General features: G+C 40.4%; 2 protein-coding genes across 3 annotated transcripts; one reads left to right on the top strand and one right to left on the bottom strand.

The window, feature by feature from the left end:
• The first annotated feature begins 5,520 nt into the window (after nt 1-5,520).
• LOC308387655 (stanniocalcin-2-like) lies at nt 5,521-11,495 on the top strand. Its single transcript, XM_080867854.1, has 4 exons — nt 5,521-5,737; nt 7,553-7,695; nt 9,803-10,014; nt 10,257-11,495. Exons 1-4 carry the CDS (start codon nt 5,602-5,604, stop codon nt 10,594-10,596), a joined length of 831 nt encoding a protein of 276 aa, XP_080723980.1. The 5' UTR covers nt 5,521-5,601; the 3' UTR covers nt 10,597-11,495.
• Nucleotides 11,496-11,636: 141 nt separating this feature from the next.
• Nucleotides 11,637-16,260, bottom strand: bnip1b (BCL2 interacting protein 1b). 2 transcript variants are annotated; one of them, XM_080867855.1, is made up of 6 exons: nt 16,160-16,260; nt 14,670-14,762; nt 14,457-14,548; nt 14,104-14,211; nt 13,104-13,222; nt 11,645-13,006 (listed from the first exon to the last, which is right to left on the bottom strand). In XM_080867855.1, exons 1-6 carry the CDS (start codon nt 16,241-16,243, stop codon nt 12,810-12,812), a joined length of 693 nt encoding a protein of 230 aa, XP_080723981.1. In that variant the 5' UTR covers nt 16,244-16,260; the 3' UTR covers nt 11,645-12,809. The 2 variants fall into 2 exon arrangements, with proteins under 2 accessions (XP_080723982.1, XP_080723981.1); XM_080867856.1 differs by lacking the exon at nt 14,670-14,762 and having other exon boundaries at nt 11,637-13,006; nt 16,160-16,245.
• Between the last annotated feature and the right edge of the window lie 3,547 nt (nt 16,261-19,807).

Raw genomic sequence — 19,807 nt, 5'->3', positions numbered from 1 at the left:
GCAGACATGTATCGTGTTTATCATGAGAGTGCAAGAACAAGAAGGCCCTGCATACATACTATTTGCACAGCGATGTGTGTGCACTGGTGTTGTTTTGAACATGCGAGTGTGCATGTTTGTTGTTGGCAGTGAAGGGTCATTGTGTGGGTGGTCACCACAAGTTGTGGGAGGCCGAATCAGCTTGAAAAGTAATGAAAATAGTCTTCAAATGTCCAAATATTACCCCGTGTGAGAGGATGTCTTCCTATACTGGGCCCCTGCATGAACACACACACACACGTTCTGTCCTTTTTTCCTTGACCTCCTGCTGCAACGCACACACAATGTTTCTCAGTCAGTCCTGCTGAAGGCCACTTGAATGCAGTGAAGATGAAGCTAAGCTGCCAGTAGTTGAGCAGTAGAGTGAGAGTAAGAGAGATGAGGTATTTGTTTAGCTCGTATGGAGACTCTGATGAAACTCCGAGTCAAAACATTTAACCACAACAAATAGAGTGCAAGATGAGAAAAACACGACATCGGAGGCTGGTCTTTATTCAAAATGTACCATCTGATTTTTTTTTTAGGAATTAAATTCATTGCTTAATATTTTAACAAGAAATATAAATTATGGCTCATAGCACAGACACACATGAGTGGGCGCGTACAGTTAGGTCTATAATTTTTTTCACAAAGACATTGGTCCGTTGGATATAGGGTTTAGGGAGAGAATGACTGCAAATGATTTTCAAACAACCTTTTAAAACAATCCAGTTATGTTTGTATGTCTGTACTTTTGAGCCTCTGGAATGGCTGACTGTGTAATAAAATATTCATAGTTCCTAAACAGTTAATGAAATACTTTTGTTAAACTGCTTAAATTAAAGTTGCAATTCCACGTGAAAGGCCAACGCAAAGTGGTGTACACGTGATAAGTGGAATTAAAATCATACATGATTCCAAACATTTTTTACAAATAAATAACTGAAAAGTGGGGTGTGCGTAATTATTCAGCCCCCTGAGTCAATACTTTGTAGAACCACCTTTCGCTGCAATTCCAGCTGCCAGTCTTTTAGGGCATGTCTCTACCAGCTTTGCACATCTACAGACTGAAATCCTTGCCCATTCTTCTTTGCAAATAAGCTCCAGCTCAGTCAGATTAGATGGACAGCATTTGTGAACAGCAGTTTTCAGATCTTGCCACAGATTCTCGATTGGATTTAGATCTGGACTTTGACTGGGCCATTCTAACACATGGATATGTTTTGTTTTAAACCATTCCATTGTTGCCCTGGCTTTATGTTTAGGATCGTTGTCCTGCTGGAAGGTGAACCTCCGCCCCAGTCTCAAGTCTTTTGCAGACTCCAAGAGGTTTTCTTCCAAGATTCCCTGTATTTGGCTCCATCTTCCCATCAACTCTGACCAGCTTCCCTGTCCCTGCTGAAGAGAAGCACCCCCAGAGCATGATGCTGCCACCACCATATTTGACAGTGGGGATGGTGTGTTCAGAGTGATGTGCAGTGTTAGTTTTCCACCACACATAGTGTTTTGCATTTTGTTTTCATCTGACCAGAGCACCTTCGTCCACATTTTTGCTGTGTCCCCCACATGGCTTGTGGCAAACTGCAAATGGGACTTTATTGTTTTCTGTTAACTGCTTTCTTCTTGCCACTCTTCCATAAAGGCCAACTTTGTGCAGTGCACAACTAATAGTTGTCCTATGGACAGATTCCCCCACCTGAGCTGTAGATCTCTGCAGCTCGTTCAGAGTCACCATGGGCCTCTTGGCTGCATTTCTGATCAGTGCTCTCTAGGGCTGCCACGATTAGTCGACTAGTCACGATTACGTCGACTATCAAAATCGTCGACGACTGATTTAATAGTCGACGCATCGTTTGAAGCTTTGTAAGATCACAAAAGACGCAGGAATATGTAGTAGGATTTAAGAGTGTAATAACGGATTGAAACAGAAGATGGCATGGCAGCACTGCATGTACAAGGATGCCAGCTGCCGTTAAACCCCGAAGAAGAAGAAGCTGTGTCCCAGAATTCATAGCGCGGCCCAGCTCAGTTTCCAACAATGGCGGCAGCTAGTTAGTTTTAATATTACTCTTATTATTCTTTCTGGGTCACAAAATAAACGTTTAACATATTTTCAGGCGGGAATGTAGCTGTGGAAACCTTAAATATCTGCTCAGTTTATCAAGACACCGCATATTTTCAAAAGCGCTCGACGTTTTCGGAGACGTCTGTTACCCACTAGCTCGATAGCTAGCCGGGGGCTAGGCTAACTAGAGCCGTGAGAACACCAGACTCCCGGCAAATCGTTTTCAAACCCACCGCCGTCTTTCGCTACTCAGGTTAAACATATGAGTCACTTAGATAACTTAAAAATGTTATTGTTTGGCTTTTTTTTTTTTTTTTTTAGTATTTTATTTGTTCCTGAGTAAATCTGTTTGGCTGAGATTAAAGTTATAGTTTTTACACAGCTGAATAAACGTCAAGCAGACAACTGATTATCAGAAGTGTGAGATGCTGGAGAATCTACTCCGGTGTCCTGTTATATTTTAGATAGCAAGGAGTTTATTAAACTTCACTGAAACAAACTATCATCTTGTCTTTATTTTTAGTTAGCACATACCTTAAACACTTAAAGCTGTAAGCTAATGATAGTTATATAAGAGCAGATGCTGCTGGTGCAATAAGCTGTACGTTTTACGTCCAATGGATGATGATCTGATTAGTCGACTATCAAAATAATCGTTTGTGGCAGCCCTAGTACTCTCCTCGTTCGGCCTGTGAGTTTAGGTGGACGGCCTTGTCTTGGTAGGTTTACAGTTGTACCATACTCCTTCCATTTCTGAATGATCGCTTGAACAGTGCTCCGTGGGATGTTCAAGGCTTGGGAAATCTTTTTGTAGCCTAAGCCTGCTTTGAATTTCTCAATAACTTTATCCCTGACCTGTCTGGTGTGTTCTTTGGACTTCATGGTGTTCATATTCTCTTAGACAACCTCTGAGGCCGTCACAGAGCAGCTGTATTTGTACTGACATTAGATTACACACAGGTGCACTCTATTTAGTCATTAGCACTCATCAGGCAATGTCTATGTTCAACTGACTGCACTCAGACCAAAGGGGGCTGAATAATTACGCACACCCCACTTTTCAGTTATTTATTTGTAAAAAATGTTCGGAATCATGTATGATTTTCGTTCCACTTCTCACGTGTACACCGCTTTGTGTTGGTCTTTCACGTGGAATTCCAATAAAATTGATTCATGTTTGTGGCTGTAATGTGACAAAATGTGGAAAAGTTCAAGGGGGCCGAATACTTTCGCAAGCCACTGTAAATAAAAACTACAATCATTTCCTTTGTCCAACAAATTTTAGACCAAATTGCATCCACACAGGACTGCACAGGTTCTCCTTGATTTCCTGATATCCATCCATATCCATTTTTATATTGTAGTATTAATCTTTACTACAATTATTGCGAATCTATTTGGCCACGATGATTTTGTAGGAAAAAAATCTGTCCTGACAGCTGAAAGTTTTTGCAAAAATATATGTAAAAGGAGAGAGCTGTACACATTCTTAAACATGCATATGCAAAGGTGCCACTGCAGTTACTCTGACTGGTTCACGTCTGTTAACTCTGCAGGTTCGTGTGCAGCTAAAACTCACTTCTTTAAATTGTATCAAGGCTTAAAAGTAAGGGCATGACTGCTGTGAATGACAGGCTATTCATGTATGTATTCAGCTTTTCAGGTTTTCTGTTACACGTTGGGGGTTTTTTGGCTTCTCCTCCACCTTCCTGCTCAAATAACACGAGCTTATGGTTACTGTTGGTATAAAGTGTTAAAGGGGGTCTGGCTATATTGAATGATTTTACATGATATGAGCACTGGCGCTATTTTCTAACTGATATCAGATAGTGCTGGTGGATTTATTTCTCTTTAACTCTTTCCCCAATGTCAAAATGACATTTGACGACCTTGCCTGTTCTCTTAATGTAAAGTCTAGACACCTTAGTTTATCTCAATAAAGTTGTGGTTTGACCTCAAGTTGAATATTTGGTGGGTTTTTCCAAGGGTGACTGCATAGGCAGAGACCGCCCTCACTAACCTCTGATGCAAACCCAGTTATTTTGTTCCCTAAGTTTCAAAAGTTGCTTCTTCTAGGCTGACAGGTGTTAAAAAGTTGAAGTTGTTCTTTAATAGTTGATTAAACATTAGTTGAGTCTCTGCTGACCCAATTTTGATTGGCCAGTTGTTCACGGGAAGCAAACAAAAAACTTGATAATAGGTGGCAACAACACTTGAATGTGTAACTAAGTCTCACACAGATAAATATCTAAGTATTCTCAAATTAATCATTAAGTATTGCCTCCAGCTCCAGTAGTGTCTTTGGTGACATTAGGGTGAAATAATATGGAGCGATTACTGGAAGGTGGTCTGATATTCCTAACATGCACAAACTGTGCAGGTTATAGGTTTAGTATCAAAGATGTGAAGGAGAATTAACTATAGCTACTATATTTTACTTTAGATCAGTTTTGACTTGAAGTCTTGGGAATGTAAATGGAGGCTATGCAATAGCTCTTTTGTGCACATCTATATTTTCACTTTCTATTAAAAGAACTTCTAAAACTGTTACTTTAGAAGTTATTGCAGTGCACTGGTACTTCTACTTCTGTTTGCTCATTTTCTTTGGTTGTCAGTAAAGATGTAGCCATAGATCAACACATCACAATGTGGGACAATGTCTCAAAAAGCGGAGTGGGCTGCTGTGCAGTCTCAGCAGCAGTCCTCATGGACAACGGGTCATACTACCTGCGCTGCTTCTTAGTGCCTTTTGAGAGATCTATAAAAGATTAAGTATTTCGCGTGTGAAAGTGTTCCTGGATGTTTAGTATAAAAATGCTGCGTGTTTACGCAGAAGTTGTTTCACGCTAATATGATGTAGGAAAACTGTAGGATTTCCTCACAGTTGGAAAAACGCGGTGCTCTTTCAATGTGCTGCAGCCCGGGCGCGTCTGACACGTTCCTCATTGCACGCCTCTGCGCCTCGCCAAGAAAGCAGCTGCAAGCCGTCAAACACACCCCCGCAGACTCTGGAGGAACAAGCGGCCTCTATAAGAACATTTTCACTTCTGGGGAGAGCTGATGGGAATGGGATTCACTTTCTTTTGTGTGTTCGCTCAACGTGATCCTTCCCATTTCTGCCTGATCCCATTTCTGTCCTCCGTGGGTCCTTCTTCGTGTGTTTTTTTTTTAACCAAGAAACCAAAAAAAACCCCGAAATCACTACTTGTCTCTTTTTGTTTTCAAATTCATGGATCTTCTGCTGGGGTGAGGGGGTGGAGGTTCCTCTTTTACTCTCATCAATGATAAACCTTCAGCTGCGCAAGTGCTGCGCGGTCACGGCGCTAGGCTGTGATTGGTGGAGACCCAAGCTCCAGCCTTCGTGAACGCGCCGGTCTCCTGCGGCTCTACATATATATAGCCTCGATCGCCTCGTCACAGAGTAAAGTTATTCAAAGGCTTCGAGCTCTAGCTGCGCGAACTTCTACCAAGAGAAGAGAAGAAAAGAGCACCGCACATACGCTGACTCGACCTCAGTGATGCCGGTGAACGCGTCCGCTGTCTCCACTGTGTTTTTTCTGCTGCTGGTGTGTCATGTGCTGACCAACGACCAGCATGATGTTCTGGAGCAAGAAGTGAGCCAGATGAGAAGGCGCCTCTCTTTGCAGAGCACAGGTGAGCCGCCACGTGCAAGTTTTCACAGGTCGTGTAACGGTCGCATTTAAGCGTCGGAAACTGCATTTTGAAGAAAACTTTACATGCCCGAGGCCCTTGTTGGCCCTAAAAAAGAGCTTGAGGGGTGCTACTTTTTTCTCCCCCTTATTGCGCATTTAATCTCATTGTAAGACAACCTGTTGGCCGTGCGCGCCTCTCTAACCTCCTGTGCTGTTGGTGACTGTAATTCAATGCGCGACTCCGGTGGTTCGACCCTGTCCATGCACATTCCCTCTGTATCCCTTTCCCGGTGTTCTGAAAAACATCCTACTTTGGCAACACGTCCTACCGTAAGTAGTTTATGCACATTTCTGCTGTCATAGTAATTCCAGCACAAAGTTAAGTTAGTATGACGGTTTGCCACTTAACTTTGCCCATCAGAGTATGCTTGTAGCTCATATTCATAAAGCCAAGACGGCTTGCCACTTAATTTTACCCGTTAAAGTATGCTTCTAGCTAGGATTGGGCGATATATCGAGTTTTTTAAAAATATATCGATATATTTTTATACGAGATAAGCTGTGTGACTATATCGTTTATATAGATAGACTGTTACGTTATAATTATATTCATGGAACTGCAAGTTTGTCTCGCTTTTCTCTCTACGTGTTACTCGGCCTCTCCTTCACTAACACAACTCCCCCTCCCCCATCGCTTCACCTGCAGCTAACGACAAGATGGACGCGGCAGCTATCAAAGAGGCGCTGGTCTGTAAAAAGAGAACATTTGGAGATTACTATTTTAGTGCTGCAGCGTTACACTCGTTAAAATGAGGTTAACGCCATAACTGTATTAACGCGACAAGTCTCCGTTAACGAGTTACCGCGGATCGCCCCGTGCGTGGGGCTGCACGGCGTCAACGCGTTAGCGTTGCGGTTAGCGGTTACCTCGTTAACGTGTTGACGCCGTGCAACTAGCACTAGTATTTTCACCATTTACAACAGCGCCATAAAGTGCAAAATGAAGAGTGTGTGAAACTGTGCTGTCTCCTGGCCCGAAACAAACTACCTTACATAACTCGTATACTGTATTTTCCGGACTCTAACCTTTCACTAAAATACTTTCATTTTCTCAAAAATCGACAGTGTGCCTTATGTATGAATTCTGGTTGTGCTTTTGTGTCTAATCTGTAAGGAAAGCTGATCAAAAAGTACTATCTAACATTTAAATGTCTAAATCCTCATATTTACATTCCGTACACTTACAAATAGGTTTCTGATAGTTGAGGGGCTCGATCCAAACATGATACTGTCGATACCAACGTGGATCCATATTAGCTCGACAGGATCGATACTTTGTTTCTATCTTAAGTTCAGTATGTAGCCCAGTGAATTGTTTTTAATACACTTTTATTTGTTTTGGAAATGGAAAAATGTATACCTCTCCAAAAACATGAGTGTCAAAATGTATGAAAAGCTGAAAGGTGTGCTTTGTTTGTTAATTATTGTGGGAAATAAACAAACACAGTAATTTAGCGGTCATTAAAATGTGATCAGAATTTGCAAATGGATGATGATTCATCTACTAAATCATGACACACTCCTCTCCCCTACATAAGCTGCCTGTTTAAGTTAAAAGTATTATTATTACTGGCCCTGCATTTCCTTTGTGTTGGATTGATATGAAAAATTTGCAGTATGGCACAATACTAATTTCTGAAAAGTGAAGGCCAAAGGTCTGAGGCTTGACAGTGGATGTGTATTGTTTTTAATATTATATTATTTGGCACATACATTCACCTGGAAAGTTAATGCTGATCTCTACTGTGTCTCGTAGCGGAGCTCCAGAGTTGCCTGTTGAGTTCAGCTGATGTTGGCTGTGGGATGTTTCAGTGTTTGAGCAACAACTCCTGTGAAATCCGAGGGCTGGACCACATATGTCTTACTCTGCTGCACAACGCTGGACACTACGACTTGCAGGTGAGGATAAGCCAGTGTGTCTCACATTCATTCACACTCAAAATAAACTCATTAAGTCAGTTGTGTCGTTACGCCTGTGGGGCACTGACAGGCTGAGGGGAAGTTCAGAAGTTGCCTGGGCAGGGTTGGAGAAGGCATATCTGGATGCATGTTTTTATTTCATTTAATCCCTTCCATCATTGCGGTCATTTGTGAGGAATGCTTGTTGTATAAGAAGCAGTGTATCGTTATGCATGGCAGCACAGTTACAGCACAGCGTGAGAGGGGAAGTGAAAGGAGAGAACAGGAACATCCTGTCCACATTACTAGAATAGAAATGTATGAGAAAATGATGCAGGCCTAATGTGTCCCCAGTTTGAGCAGAAACAGAAGATGTTCTTTGAAGATCTCTGAGTGAATGTACCTGATACAGATGGTCGTGGATTAAAGGATAAAGTGTGGCAGGAAACTTCTTCAGGGCTTCATGTTTCATAACATGATAAAGATGATCACCCAGAAGAATTTTGTAGAGATTTGCAGATCCCCTAAGACCCAATACGTGCCAGCAAAAAGCCCCCCGCAGCATTACAGAGCCACCGGATCCCCTCAATGTAGGGGTTGAGCATTTAGGCCTTTACCATTCTCTTAGTGTGCACCACTTATTGCTGGGGCACTTGTTGAGGGTATAGATGACAATCTGAAATTTGTTTAGGTCGGCACCACAGGTTCGTGTTTTTGTTTTTTTTTCTGTTTTCTTCACTGCTTAACTCGCAGATTCAAATTTGTCTTTGTACATGCACAGCCACCCTCTTATTATATCTGTTTTTCCTCACATACTGTACTAATGCGCTAGCAGCACCAAATGACCTTACTCCAGTTGAGCAGTTGGCCAAATACACTGACGATTGGGCGAGTTCACCAGCTGTCATGAAGATCTATGTAGAGCATCCACAGAGGTCAAACTGTTTTTGTGCCAGGCTGTCAACATGTTGTGGTTTGGGTTTGGTTTTGTGGTTTGTTTTCTCTCGCTCTCTACTGTAAAAGTGGATGAGGATAGTCTGGCTTTCAGAGCCTACCCCAAGCGTCTGTTAGAACTTCCAACAGTGTACAGAATGTAATTTAGGAAAAATATTCCTTTTAAAGTATACAAAAATGAAGTGAAATGCATTACAAGATATTTAGTTTACATACTCAAAAAGGAGTGTGAAGAAGTGGACATTTATTTAACCTCACCCCTTCTCTGTAAGTCATAAGTTATTTTTCAATACAGTTCTATTTACATGGTACCAAATAACAAAGACGGTTGCCTTGAGGCACTTTATATTGTGAGGTAAAGATCATACAGCAAAAACTAATGTTTTTCACAGAGCATTTGGTTTTCTGGTCTCTGGACACCACAGGTTTCAAATCATTCAAGTGCAAATTTTAGCTTTAATTCAAGGGATTTAACAAAAGTATTGCAATAGCTGTAGCATTAGCAATTCAGCACAAGAGTTCTTCAATGCAAAGAAATGGGATATTCTTCAAGTCAGCAGGTTTTCAGCCTCTGAAGATAAAACTGAAATTAAAGAGCCACAAACGAGCTTAAACTGAAGGTGGCTTCAGTATAGGACTGACGTACCATCTGAAGGGAGGAAATGCAGCATCTGGTGATGTCTGATGGTTCTAGACGTCACACAGTCGGTGACTACAAACCATTTTAATCCAACTACTTAAAAAGAAGAGAAAAAAAAAAAAATTCCTTATTTTAAAATTGTTACTTTTCAGCCTCTAAAAATCAAGGACTGTGTATAAAAATGGTTTTATTTCCTAAACAGTACTTCAGGTAAACCCCTTGATTTAAGGCTGTCACAAATTGTTTTTGTTTGCGTAGCACTTTCATAGAACTTAGACCAACTCAAAGTACTTTATAGATGACTGAAAAGATGATAAATCAAACATGGACATAAATAATAAATCAATAATAGAATAAAAAAACTAAATAGAAGTCTTTGAATCTGATAGAAAAGACTATTGGAAATAAAAACATGGTTGCAATAAAACATTATGTGGGGGGGGGGGGGAAATCGTGTGTATGTATATAGGTTTCCCTGTAATCGTCCACTCACTGTTCTCCTTTTTCTCGCAGGGCAAAGCATTTGTGAAGGACACGTTGCGGTGCCTGGCATTGGGGCTGCGGCAGCGTTTCAGCTGCATCAGCCGGCGGTGTTCGGCGATAAAGGAGATGGTGTGCGTGCTTCAGAGGGAGTGCTACACCAAACACCAGCTCTGCCTGGCACTGCGGGATCACATGGACACCGTGGAAAACCTGGTGCAGTTTCACCTAATGTTTCCCCCTGGGTGAGAAACACAAACTCACACAAATTAACTACTAACAGCCACAATTTTATTGTTTTGATAGATATGTGTACAAATAAATGCATTCAAAATTATGTCATTAATTGCTCAAATGGAAAAATGAATAAAACTGGGACATTCTATTGTTTTTGGCACTTCCTGTAAGTGACATTTTTTCTAAATGTACATTTGGACAAAACAGCCAAGTATTTATTGATGACCCTGATGTATTCGCATCCTGCCAGGCCATACGTGGAGCTGACGAACTTCCTGCTGAAGTGCGGAGAGGAGGTCAAGACGTGGGTCGGACGCCGTTTGCGTGAACAATGCGAGCAGTACTGGGGGTCGCTTTGCAGCAGCCTTGCCGGAAACTGCCCCCTCTGCCAATCCGATACCCTCAACCAAAGCACTTCCCCACCCACCAGTGCACCATGGCCTATCGCTGCTGGGGGACCCCTGCAGCAACAAACAGAGGCTAAACCAGAGGATGGGCCCAGGCTCAGTCCTATAGACAACACAACTGAACCAGATTCAGTTGTGTCTGAGAAATCCAGTGTCACTCCTCTACAGACAGATGGAAACTGAGTACACAATTCTATAATACTAGCAGTAGTGGCTAAAAGTATTCAGTGTAGTAATGCATCATAACTTATTCAATCTGCTGGGCATTTGTGCTCCATTAAGGATGGAAGAACAATTATCTACCTCACTTCAATCTCACAGACCACTGCAGCTCAGCATCAGACGTACACACACGGAATCAGTAGGTCAAGTGTAGCTCATGGCTCAGTCAGTATCCTGTTTACAAGCCCAGTTCCAAAAAAGTTGTGACGCTGTGTAAAATCTAAATACCATTAGAATGCATTATATTTTATTCAGTATTGAACATAGAAAACCTACCAAGTGTTTAAACTGGGACACTTTACTGTTTCATGAAAAACATTTGCTCAATTTGAACTTTTACACAGCATCACAACATTTTAGGAACAGAGTTATGAATCTGCTTTTGTATTTATGGAGAAAGTCATATTGTGTACCATGGAGAAACAGATGAGGCGCAGTGTGCAGAAAGGAAAGCACTCATAGGTCAATATGTGTTAGAAATGTATTTTTAATGTTCACTTGTTCACATTTCATACAGACCTCTGGTGTCGAATGCTGTGGTTTTTTTGGGTTTTTTTTTGTTTTTTTTGGGTTTTTTTTTTTTTTTTTTTTTCTCCAATGGATCACAAACTCTGAACAGTTATTTGAATTTTATTAAAATAAAGTGATACTGATGAACAAACAGAAGTGTGTTATTTAAATTAGTCCTATCCTGTTGAACAAGTCTTTTAACAGCACTGCAGTTCAAACTGATATTTTGAGTTTTAAGACATCTGCTGGTGCTTGAGACTTTTAAATGAACTCTAACCCACGGGGCTTTTGTTCAACATTCACACAATCTGACACCTTTCAGGGCAACAATCATTCACTGGATTACTGGTTCAGTAGTTTGGAAGGAAGGCATGAGGTTAAAAAAAAAAATGTACACTAAATACACTCCTGAGCACATTCACACTTTATAACAAAAGTAAACAAAAACAAAGGTTGGTGCATTTTGCAACCATGACCCTGACTAGTTCTGAATTAAAGGTACTGGACACTAGGAGGGCAACCCGCTTTGGGGTTTTTTTTTTTTTTTTGTTTTTCTCTTAAGCTGTAGAATTAAAGGCTGGTTAAGTCAGAAGATACTACTACAGCTCAGAAACCACCCATGACTCAACAGGAGTAGATGGAGTCCTACAATGTTGCTCACTTTTCTGTCCCCCTCTTTTCTTCCCATCTCTGTGTAAAAGTGAAGCTCCAGCTGAATTCAAATAAGGTTGCCCTCTGCTTGGAGGACGTGAATATTTTGCATAAGCTGAAACATTTTATCACGCAGATCACCTCTTTGGATGGATTTTGTTTATTTGCAGCAATCGAGGCTTAAAACAAGCCTCCAGTGGTCCCTTGCTTTAGTCTCTAACTCCCAACCTTTCAACATGACTGACATGAGGGCAGAATCACAGACTACCTTTTCTTCCTTTTACGCTGGACTGAAGGGGTACAAAGAGATATTACATGAGCATACAGGCTGCTGATCTTTAGATGCTGTCTTATTGCATTGTGAAACCTACAGTGTGCTTTAAGGTATCAACATTTCAAAAACTGCACACAATTTGGCAAATATGAGCATCTGAACCTTTAAGCTCTCTGTATTTACTTCAATTTAATGTAAATTTCAATGTAAACACATGAATTTCCTCAAGTTCAGGCTTTCTGAAAAAGACCCATCATCCAGAATGATAGAAATGGTCACATTAGGATAACAGAGTCCTTACTGTAACACCAGGGAGGCAGTGTGAGGCATCAAGGAAAAGGCTAAAAAGCAGCAGATCCCTTCTTCAACTGTGACCATTTGCAACATGCGTTCAAACTTTTGACAATACATTGTATAACCATATCTACTCGAGGCAGGCTGTGGCTTCTTAATGTTTTCTATGAAACTCTGGATGTCAGTTTTACTCACTTTGCTCCTTTCACTGCTGAAGTGGATCTTGAGCTTCAGATATTTTCCAACCCTTCATATTGCATATTATATGTAAGAAGTAACACGTTCCCACTTCACGCCGCCTCTGTGTGCTACAGTCCAGTTTCAGTGCTGCTTCTAAGAGTCCATGTGGTTCATGCTTCTACTTCATACCTCCTACAATTCACTGTGTTAACTCCTTCCAAGCCAGTCCCCACGTCCTTGAGGAAAAACAGACCCAGGCGGCCGACTAAATGAAGGGGAAGAGACGTTTCTTGAGGATGTAGAGGACAGTGGCAAAGAAGAGGGCTAGTGCAAGGAAGATGAGCAGCTTGTCTGTCAGCTCCCGCCGGTTGTACTTCAGGATGAGCTTCCTGCCCAGGTGAATGGTTCCTGTCATGCTTTTAAACTCCTCGTTGGTTTCCTGCACCGTCCTGGATGAGGTGGCTGAATAAGGAGGACGAAGAATTAAAGGCATTAAGGGTTTAGGAGGATCGGTTAGGAAATGTGGACAGGAGACTGAAACATAAAATTAGATTTTTACCTAGAGTGCCAATGGTGTCCTCACTCTGCTTCACCTGTTCAGACATCATCCTGCTGATAGACATCAGACTCTCTGTGATGTTGCTGCTGGTTTCCACTAAATTTTCCTTGGTTGCTTTCCTGAGACAAAAACACACACACACACACACAGAACAGAGCAGGTGAAGTACTGCAGATGGGTTCTGACATGCCTAATTTATTATTAGATTATATTAAAGTGATTTATTGGAGACTAGAAGGAATCTTTTTCTCATTAAGTAGTTTAGAACCTTGTGTTTCTACCACCAGTGCAACTAGCCACTCTATTTTTATATTCATTTATCTTTTTTGGTTCATTTGTGCCAGTTTTTAATCAATTTTTTTAAATCACAAATGACCAAAAGCAACAATTAAAAAAATCTTATTTAATAATCGTTCATGAAAGCATTTTAAACCACAGACATTAGACAAAAGATAGTTTTACAGATGTTAACAAGTGTATCTGTATTTCAGTGTACAGCAGATTAGCTGTTGTTTTGACATAGTTGTCATACTGCGATTCATCTGATAACACTCCATAAACATAAACACACATCTGTGTAAAACAGAAATATTATTGGTGGCCTGGGCTTAAAAACAGAAAGAAAACAGTGTAATGGTAATAACTACAGGAAGTAGAGGATAGAAGTTACTGACAGAAACTATGGTATCAGTTTGAAAATCCTAAGCAGCCTTGTTCTCAAGGTGTGTACGATGCCTCTGCCCGGCAGGGTAACGATAATACCCCATCAGCCTTTTACAGCTAAACAGAAACCAGGTAAATTAATACAGGTGACATTAATTTCCTCCTGTTTGGCTGCAGGTATACAAAAATCACTGATCAAAGTTCAGACTGCATATCAGCAGCTCTAACCAGGTGTAGAAGTATGGGAATCTACATAACGCAAACAAACTCGGGGTACACTGAACTGTCTTCGTAGTACAGTGCTCTGTAGCAGAGCCTTGGCAGAAACTATATTTACCTCTGTCTGGTGTTGTGGTTTTCCTCACCATGCAGCAGTTCGTCCTTCTCCATGTTGTCTATGGCAAGTTTACAAGCCAGGTTAGCTTTTCTCCACGCTGTCTGGTTGCTGACAAGACAGACAAGAAAAAGCAAACAATTTTGAGACTGAAAGTTTTTGTTTTAGATTTTTTTTCCATCTTAAGTGCTCGCTTGTGTCTGCATTTCCAGTTTACATTATCATCGCAACAAAACAGAAACCAACAACATGTTCACTGGGACACGAGGCAAGTGATTCAAGGGGAAAATAAAATGACTGGTGCTGCACAGGCTTATTTTTTTTAGATGTGTCTGTGTGCGTCTGCGTCTAAACACCTCAGCATCTGCTTCCATTGGCTCTCGGTCTCTGTTTGGATGGCCACTCTGTCTGACTCTTTGTCCTGCTCTTTGGCCATCTGCTCCAGATCCTGGAAGAAACAAAAAAACAACAACATCATGGCATCACATGACACAGATCCAATATTAAGCAAAAAAAAAAAAAAACCCTGTCAGATGCAGCACCGTGTGGATGTGTAGCTGAGGCCTGACCTGAATTCTGAGCCTCAGCTTGTTGAATTTCTCTTTGACCTGAGCATTGAGCTCCACAAGAGCAGACTGAGGTCCTGGACAATCCCTGATGTCCTACAGACAACACACACACATTGAGTTAAATATAATGTATTAGTTATATTTTATAATTATATCACATCGAGTAAGACATACATCATGTGAATTCATAAATGCACAAATCTTTGTGTGAGCAAAGGAGCTTGTGCTTTAGGAGTATGAGACATCTGGTCCATTGTTATAAAGTGTTTTGTCATTGTACATAGTGTACTGAGAGCTTGGCAGCAAGTCAGACTCATTCCCTGTGAATCCTGGACTCCACCAGCTCTGCCCCTTTATCATTGATTCTGTTCACAAGTTTTTTTGGAAGACAGTTTCTATGTGCAGCCAAGAGGTGGAGGCAGTCAAATTCAGTGGACTCAGGATCTCATCTCTGCTTTTTGCTGATGTGGTTCTGGTGGTTGAATCGAGCAATGACCTCCAGCTTGCAGTGGAGCAGTTTGCAGCAGAGTGTGAGGTGGCTGAGAAATGGTGTGTCCACCACTACACATGAGCTGCTGCCCCCAAGTGGTGGAGTTCAAAGCAACTCGGGGTCTTGAGAGGGAAAGGGGAAGTAGGGGATGTGGCACTGTAATTGCCTGCTGTGGTGAAAAGAGATTTAGTGGTTGTTCTACATTCTGGCCCTCACCAATGGACATCAGCTGTCAGTGATGATCTGGCCAAGAGGACAGCAGAAATCTATACAAATATAACAGCTGTATAAAGATACTTTAAATGGCCAAAAGGACTTGATTGATTGCAATGTAATGTAGAACCATAAAAATACTTGCAAAATATGTCATTTTTTATTACTTTATATATGAAATCCATTTTTAAATCCTGTTGACTAGAGCTATTTAGCAATATAACCAAAGACATTAGACAAAGAAACACTGGCGGTCACTTTTTGATAGGGCAGGTGTCTCTCAGCTTACAGCCGTTCCACCATCTGGCTCAGGATATACAGTATAAATTTTAGCACATTTTTCTCCATTAAAAAAAAAAACTTAATATATTTTTTTATATTCATATTATTTACATTTTCTAAAACAATTTGTTTTAACTTATTTTAATTTCCCTTACTAATTAGGATATCACGAACGCAGAACTAAACAAAGAGTGCGTCGTAAATATTTTTTTAAATAACATCTGATAATAAATGATCATTTTCTTCTCTCGGTTATTTGAATAATTAGAGATTTATTACTCAAAAGTATTATAACTGTCTCAGGAATGATTTTTTGCCTAATTAAAATAAACAAAATCAAGAATGTTTTGTGTCTTTTGACTGTCGGAAAGTTAACGTTAGCTTCTTCTTAGCTCAACTTGAAGATCTGTTGTGCGCATGTTCAGCCAGCTCTCCAGAGTTACCAACGGTTCAGAAATGGCTCAGGATGAAAGGACAAACAAGGCGCTCGTTCTTCATTCCTTACCTGAATGAGAGCTTTAATTTCCAGATCATATTTGATAATTTCTTGTGCGCAAATTCGGACGTGAACATCCGCAGAAGACGCCATTGTTGTTTTTGTATGGCAAGCTGGAGGTCCAAAAGAGGTAAAGACGAAGGACCAACGGTAGTCGGATGTTAATTATCCGTGGAATAAATAAATATGTTACTTAAAATGGAACAAAAAAAAATACTTAAATAGGATTTTATAATTCCTTTAAAAAAAAGTGCAGTTACTTATCATTCTGCAGCTTCCACTATAATTTTGTCCTTACTTATTGGACAGACAGGATCCACACTGAAATTTAAATGTGTTTTCAAATGTTTAAACATCATATAAAACAGAACCACTAAATAATTTTAAGTTTGTAATATATAAACTATACTTAGAGAGTCAAAAGTGGCATTTTTAACTAAAAAAAACTACTAAAATTAATTCAGCCTCGGCTGTTACTAATATACTCTTTTTTTTTTTTATTAACATCATGGATAGAGCCTGTACTATTACTTTTCTACTAAGTGTTAGTATTAACAGTACGTACTGAAAAGGGGGGTCTTGTGTCATTTTTACACCAGCTAATTTTGTGGAAATCCTGTAAAGGAAAAAGGAGGCCCATGTCTGATCCATGTTCCCAGCAGTAACCCTGTCAAGATAATAGACACAAAGACACAGACAGAAATTTCTCCCTTTTTCTGATAGACTTTGTGCTTTGTCTAAACAGCAGCAAACCAGCAAAATATGTACAATACAAGAGTGGAAGAGCTATTTTAATGTGGTCTTTTTCCATACTGTTATATACAAAAGACAATAAAACCATGAATAGAACTTAATCATAAGCACTTCCTGTTTAGATGCAGCCCTTTTCTGAATGTGTCCAAACCTAATAAACACATCAGTGAGCCACATTGTTGCTTTGGGAAACATTTTCTTTCATTATGAAAAGGTTGGGAGGGGGAGAGACGCCATCCCACACACCACTGCGGTGTACATGTAGGGCATCAAATTATATTAAAGTATTTTTTTTAAAAAGAATCAAGGAAATTATGTATGTAGTAGAAGCAGCTGTCTGCTTTCAGTTGCAGTCTCCCAATGACATTTGCTGGTGGTAAAAATAAATTTAGAGCCATCAGCAGAAGTGTTCCTATCAGTTGTTCTCTTTGGCTGGATAAAGGCATCTCTCCATTTCACAGGCACTACTTGTGGAGGAGATAATATGGCATTACTCAAAAATCAACCAGAAACACTGGTGAAGATCTTAAGTTTCACTTCGCTTGAATGATCCCGTTTTATTTATATATAGATTGTGCTGGAAACATTCCTCAGACATTTGGGTCCATACTGACATGACAGCGTCACACAGTTGCTGCAGGTTTGAGAACAGTGAACTCACTGTCGTGTTCAAGAAACCAGTTTGAGATGATCTGAGTTTTGAGCAGCTATCGTAAAGGGATAGACATGCTCACAATAATACTCAGGTGGGCTGTAGTATTTAAATGATGCTCAGTTTGCACAAAGGGGCCCATAGCGTACCAAGAAAGTATCCCCTACAACATTACAGCACCGCCACTGTTGATATAAGGCAGGGTGGATCCATGCTTTCATGCTGATTGCACCAAATACTTATGCTGCAATTTTAGTGAGCCCATGCTGATTGTAGTCTTGGTGTGGTCTTCTGCTGCTGTAATATTGGATCTGTTGTGTACTCAGGAATGCTCTCCTGCATATCTTGTTGAACTCTTTATGAACTCATTTGCTTAAAATACATTTTTAAGCGACGAAAAATTCAAAAATCATTTATAAAAATCAGGTTGGAAAACTCACACACACACTCGGTCAGTTAAATAAACAAGATTCAGACTGGGGTGCTAATGGTTTTATTGTTTTGATATTAAAATCAATAAACATAATCAGACAAACATGGTTACAAGCAGAGCTGTGGTACCAACTCCTGGTTGATACAACAGAGAAAAACGATTAAAAAAAAAAAAAGAAGAAGAAGAAGGAGAAGAAGAAGAACAGAAAATAAAGAGAGAGGCACAATTACACAACAGAGATTCAGGGCAGGTGTCTGCAGAATGTCGAGCAGCCAGAGACAAAAACTGTCAGAAGCTCTGAAAGAGAATCGGGCTGTTACAGTACAAACCAAAAAATAATAATAATAAAATAAAGGTCTTTTACTTTTCCATGCCTGTGCATAAAGCCACCCACTGTGCCTCCAAGAAGAGAAAAAATAAAAAATAAAAATACAACGTTAAACAAAAAGTTAGTCAAAACAAAAGTATAAACCCAGCACAACATTTATTACACAACATAAATATAGCAACTGTCAAGATATTGTATTTGAACAGGCATATATGTGAACTACAAATATAGACGTCATTGCTAAAGAGAGGATCAAGTTAGTTTCAGCAGGATACACTTTTTCTGCAGGTTTTGCTTCTTTATGAAATTATAATCACCAAGAGATCTATTATAGAGCACTTAGCAATGAAGTACAGCCCTCCTACTGAGACTGGGGAGAGGAACACACACAGGACTAACTACAGAAAGATCCCATGCTGTTGATCGAGTCAAATACCATACAAGACCAGAAGCATCGTAACAATGGCATGTAGCTGTGGAGCTCAGTATGGCCGATACCTTCCACATCCGCTACATGTTTGGACTTGTATGGATTTCCTATTATAATCCTCCGTCTGTCTGTCATTATGAAAATTTATAAAGAGAGAATAGTAACCAAACAGATGCCGTCTTTTTTCGGTAAATGTCTCTTGCTTCATGCATTTTGGCAAGTCTGGAAGGAGATGTAAATCATTGCAGTGTTTGGATGATGAGTTGGACGTATGTAGAAATAGAAAGAGGGGTTTTCTTTTTTATTATTATTATTAAGTGTGGGTGGTTGTTTGCTTGAATCAGTCTGCCGGAAGAGGAGATTAACCCTTCCCCATCATTCATTGCAAAGGGGAAGGTGAGGGGTCTCTGCCCACCAGCCTTTAGTGGCCCCTGGCTAATCTCAGGGGTTCCCTGACAAGACAACTGCGAACCAAAGCCCCTCTGATAAAAATTAAAATTAAAAAAGCACCTAGAAGGGGCAAAACATCTCTGGCGCAGTGGTAAAGTTTTACTTCCTTAAAACTAAATTTTCCCCACCAAAAGTTAGAGACCGCAAGCAAGCCAACTCCTGACCTCAGCTCCGTGGCGGTGGAGCACCTGAACCTCAGCCCAGAGTCATGACCAAAGAGTCACCTAAAGGCAAGGTTCAGTCTGGTGACCCACCGAGCTTTTCTCAGGACTTATTAAACTTCCGCTTCATGGGCCCCACAGACAGCGATAATTCAAACTCACAATGAAACTGTAGTCTGACTTGGACCGGTTTACTTAGAAAATAATGAATTATTTTTATCTCCTTAGACCACCTTCAGTCTTAAATCTGCTTAAAGTTTCATTTTCAGTCTCCATCTCTAATCACAGCAAACATCTGAAGTCTCTTTTGGTTGCCTGGCCAAAAGAGAGTCCCCATATATATCTATATCACCTAAAAAAACAAACGTGCATTTGTGACTATAAAGTACTGGCAGAACTGCCCTACTTTGTCTCCTGTTTCCAGTATTTGTGCTAACTGGCTGCTGGCTG

Source organism: Rhamphochromis sp. 'chilingali' (genome assembly GCF_963969265.1).
Source record: "Rhamphochromis sp. 'chilingali' genome assembly, chromosome: 19".
Taxonomy (NCBI): domain Eukaryota; kingdom Metazoa; phylum Chordata; class Actinopteri; order Cichliformes; family Cichlidae; genus Rhamphochromis; species Rhamphochromis sp. 'chilingali'.
The sequence above is the reverse complement of the archived record's forward strand: the minus strand, read 5'-3'. Positions and strand labels throughout refer to the sequence as shown.

Excerpts from the sequence above, each read along its gene's own strand:
- bnip1b (XM_080867855.1), bottom strand. The coding sequence starts at position 16,243 with ATGGCGTCTTCTGCGGATGTTCACGTCCGAATTTGCGCACAAGAAATT. Across the intron at positions 14,212-14,456 it reads CAATGGAAGCAGATGCTGAG|CAACCAGACAGCGTGGAGAA; the intron begins GTGTTTAGACGC and ends CTGTCTTGTCAG. Across the intron at positions 13,007-13,103 it reads GGACACCATTGGCACTCTAG|CCACCTCATCCAGGACGGTG; the intron begins GTAAAAATCTAA and ends CTCCTTATTCAG.
- LOC308387655 (XM_080867854.1), top strand. The coding sequence starts at position 5,602 with ATGCCGGTGAACGCGTCCGCTGTCTCCACTGTGTTTTTTCTGCTGCTG. Across the intron at positions 5,738-7,552 it reads CCTCTCTTTGCAGAGCACAG|CGGAGCTCCAGAGTTGCCTG; the intron begins GTGAGCCGCCAC and ends TGTGTCTCGTAG. Across the intron at positions 7,696-9,802 it reads CTGGACACTACGACTTGCAG|GGCAAAGCATTTGTGAAGGA; the intron begins GTGAGGATAAGC and ends TTTTTCTCGCAG.